The sequence below is a fragment of the Euprymna scolopes genome, chromosome 14 (genome assembly GCF_053919585.1).
Source record: "Euprymna scolopes isolate OS-2025 chromosome 14, ASM5391958v1, whole genome shotgun sequence".
NCBI classification, from domain to species: Eukaryota; Metazoa; Mollusca; class Cephalopoda; order Sepiida; family Sepiolidae; genus Euprymna; species Euprymna scolopes.
The window spans coordinates 151,804,251-151,807,498 of NC_136495.1; the positions used below are offsets into that span (position 1 = coordinate 151,804,251).

The 3,248-nt window shown below is 30.7% G+C and overlaps 1 protein-coding gene across 1 annotated transcript in view; it reads right to left on the reverse strand.

The window, feature by feature from the left end:
* Window positions 1-1,595, reverse strand: part of LOC145293295 (uncharacterized) — a 4,286-nt gene extending 2,691 nt beyond the window's left edge. Inside the window, exon 1 of the mRNA XM_080139906.1 lies at window positions 1,149-1,595. Within this exon, the coding sequence (XP_079996032.1) occupies window positions 1,149-1,245 (97 nt within the window). The 5' untranslated portion in view covers window positions 1,246-1,595. The remainder of the gene's footprint in view (window positions 1-1,148) is intronic.
* Between the last annotated feature and the right edge of the window lie 1,653 nt (window positions 1,596-3,248).

Here is a 3,248-nt window from a genome sequence, read left to right on the forward strand (position 1 = left end):
CATGTTTTCCATTCGAATAATTACAAAAACAAAATAATTTAGTGTTTGGTAGCACTTACGACCAGTAATATTAGTTTCCTTAGAAAAATAAATCATATTTCTTAAAATCTTTTTTAAAAGTATTTACACAAGAAAGTGTCTTTTTCTATTTTTAAATATATCTCAGTTTCATAATTTCTTATGAAGTTATTTTTAATTTCTAAAAACACCTGGCTTCAGGTGTAAACGTTTTCCATTAAACTTTTATTGTTGATATGAACATTACAATTTAAAAAGTAAGCTGCATTTTATTATTATTGTTATTAAGATAATAATCACTACTAAACACGTAAAAAAGAGATTCGGAAAACTTTAAAGTTTTGAAATAAGACGCAATAATACATGTTTTTATTTTATTTTTTTCTTTTCGCTTCAATCACTTACGGTAAAAAAAAAAAATAAGAGCTGCTTCAACAAAGGCTGAAAAATGATATTGATTATAGAAATTGATTGCATTAATCAATCATTGTTTTTGTTTTGTTTTTTGTTTCATATTTTTAAAAATAAATTTTGCTTCCCGTTATTTATAACTTATTAAATATGGTATGTATATATATATATATATATATATATATATATATATATATATATATTATATGGTACTAGTGCAGAGAGTGATCCGGACATAAATAATAACGTTATTATTTAAAAAGCCATTCTTAACATGGGGAGGGGAGGGTGTGTTGTACCTATTCTATACTTCAACCTTACAATTGAATAAAAAAAATGTATAAAACTTTAATTAAACTTGGAAATACAATTTAAAAAATAGCGCGGATCGCACTAGCACCATATATGTTTAAAAATATTATTTTATAAATAAATATATAACCTACATAGAGTCATCAAATTTATAGACAAGGGTATGTAAACTGTTGAAATTTCTACAGACAAAAAAAAAAAAAAATGACGACAAAAATAAAAAAGAAAATATGCGCAAAAGAAACACAAAAGCGAAAATAAAAATGAAACTAGTTTAAAAAAAAAAAACAATGACAAAATACAAGAAGAAAAGGAATATTAAAGGCAGACTGTTTACTGCAGACAATTGTCATGGAGGAAAAATTATAACTGTGGTATTATTGACAGCTATTTATGGGGGAACTCACCGGCAATAATATGACAGAGACAAACCCAGTAACATCCAAGGATCAACATTTTCCAGCTTGTTCTCGGCCGGCTTTCACAAGTTGCGCACCCAGACATGCTGACAAATTTGTGCTCGCGTCGTTATCAGCAGCAGCAGTTACTGTGAACTGGTCGACAAAAGTGAATGGGCCGAGCTACGCTTACATTACGTTATCCCTACACTGAAGAAAATAGTCCACGCAAAAAAAGCGATTTTATTCAAACTGAAATTCGAAGTCACACCGAATAAAAACGCTCATGTGAAACGCAATTCAATATAAGATTAATTCTGTTTCAAGTTATTTCGATTGATTGAAGATTAAATAATCTTACCATACCTTGAAATGTGTGGTTTGTTTTGTTGCTTTACTTGTAAGGTTGCGTGTAGTAATATTCGGTTATTTGCTTCAAGTTCGTCGGGAAAATACAATCAATTTTTGCTTTCGCACTCGCATGTGTAAATCGATGGTTACAAGTGAGGGTTTGGTTTTCGAAGGTTTAATATTAAGTTTATTTACCCTGCCGCACTCTCACACCTGCAGCAAAGTTAGACAAGAATACAGTTTATAATAAGATCCCACCCCCCTAAAAAGGGAGTACTCTTGAATGCTGCAAACTTTGTAATAATTGGACTTGTCGTCGGCATTTAGTCGCCTCAGGGCTCTTTAAACGCCCAGCACACACCCCAAAGTCGCTTTAAGACTGAACAAAAATTCTAACGCCACTAAGCCCAAAGGACCTGTAGTTAATTATTTAGTTAAAATAATTGCTAAATTCGGGGCTCTTTACTGTTCGTTAGGAAAAGTTTTTTTCTTTTTAAGTTTTCGTCTAGAAAAAAAAAAAATGACAGCTGTTTTAGTTTCTAGTTGTTTAGTTCCCATAACTTTGCAACGTAAAAAAATACAAAGTTGCTTTTCACTTTTTTTATGTATTAAAAACACTAGACAAACTATAGTTTGCCAACAACGCTTTTTGCCCCCTTTTCAAGACTTGAGCCGTAAATGCCAACAGAACACGACGGTCGAAGGAGCTCGAATCAACTATCGGAGTTAAACTTTGCGGACTAAATGATAAAATAAAATGTATATTCGTTCTTAGTTTTGACTTTTATCGGGACTTTAAGAAACTGACGCGGGTTTGTATTACTGTACACAGATTCGAAAAAGTTGTCAAAAAACAAATATATAATAAATAAATGTTATCAAAGGCAAGATAAGTTACTTTTCTACCAAACTGGATATATTTTTCGTGTTTTTATTCAATGTAACATGTTTATTCAGCTCGAAAAACATGCAGTGTTTACCGATGTATTGGAAAATTCAAAATGGCGGCCGACTCTCTCTTAAACACGGTAAGTTCGGGAAAAGGTGTTATAAATAATAAATTAGACAAAATACTGTTAGAAATTCGCTCAATATATATTACTGTGACATAGGTTGACATATATTCGGTGTTTTTTTTTAAATAGTATTTTGTCTAGTTTATTATTTATAACACCTTTTCTCGAACTTACCGTGTTTAAGAGAGAGTCGGCCGCCATTTTGAATTGTCCAATACATCGGTAAACACTGCATGTTTTTCGAGCTGAATGAATGTTACATTGAATAAAGCACAAAAAATATATCCAGTTTGGTAGAAAAGTAACTTATCTTGCCTTTGATAACATTTATTTGTTATATATTTGTTTTTTGACAACTTTTTCGAATCTATGTGTACAGTACAAACCCACTGACGCGACTTGGGTGCCAACCAATAAAATTCTACAACTTTTACACAATTAAAGTCAATTAAATCATGATTCACGAAAGATGTCGGTGGAAAGTAGAATGTATGTAAAATAAATAAATAAATAAATAAATAAATAAATTGTTCAAGGAACATTTCCGTGGCGTATTATTTGCTCCGCAATATCGAAGTGTATGGCTTGAAGCAAATATACATGAGATTAAAAAGTATTCAGGAAATAAAACCCATGAATTAAAACAAGGTTATTAAGAGTGCTCAATAAAAAAAAGAGCCAAATATATTATTTTTATTTATATAGACAAGTATTACTTGTCTATATATACAGGTAGGTAGAG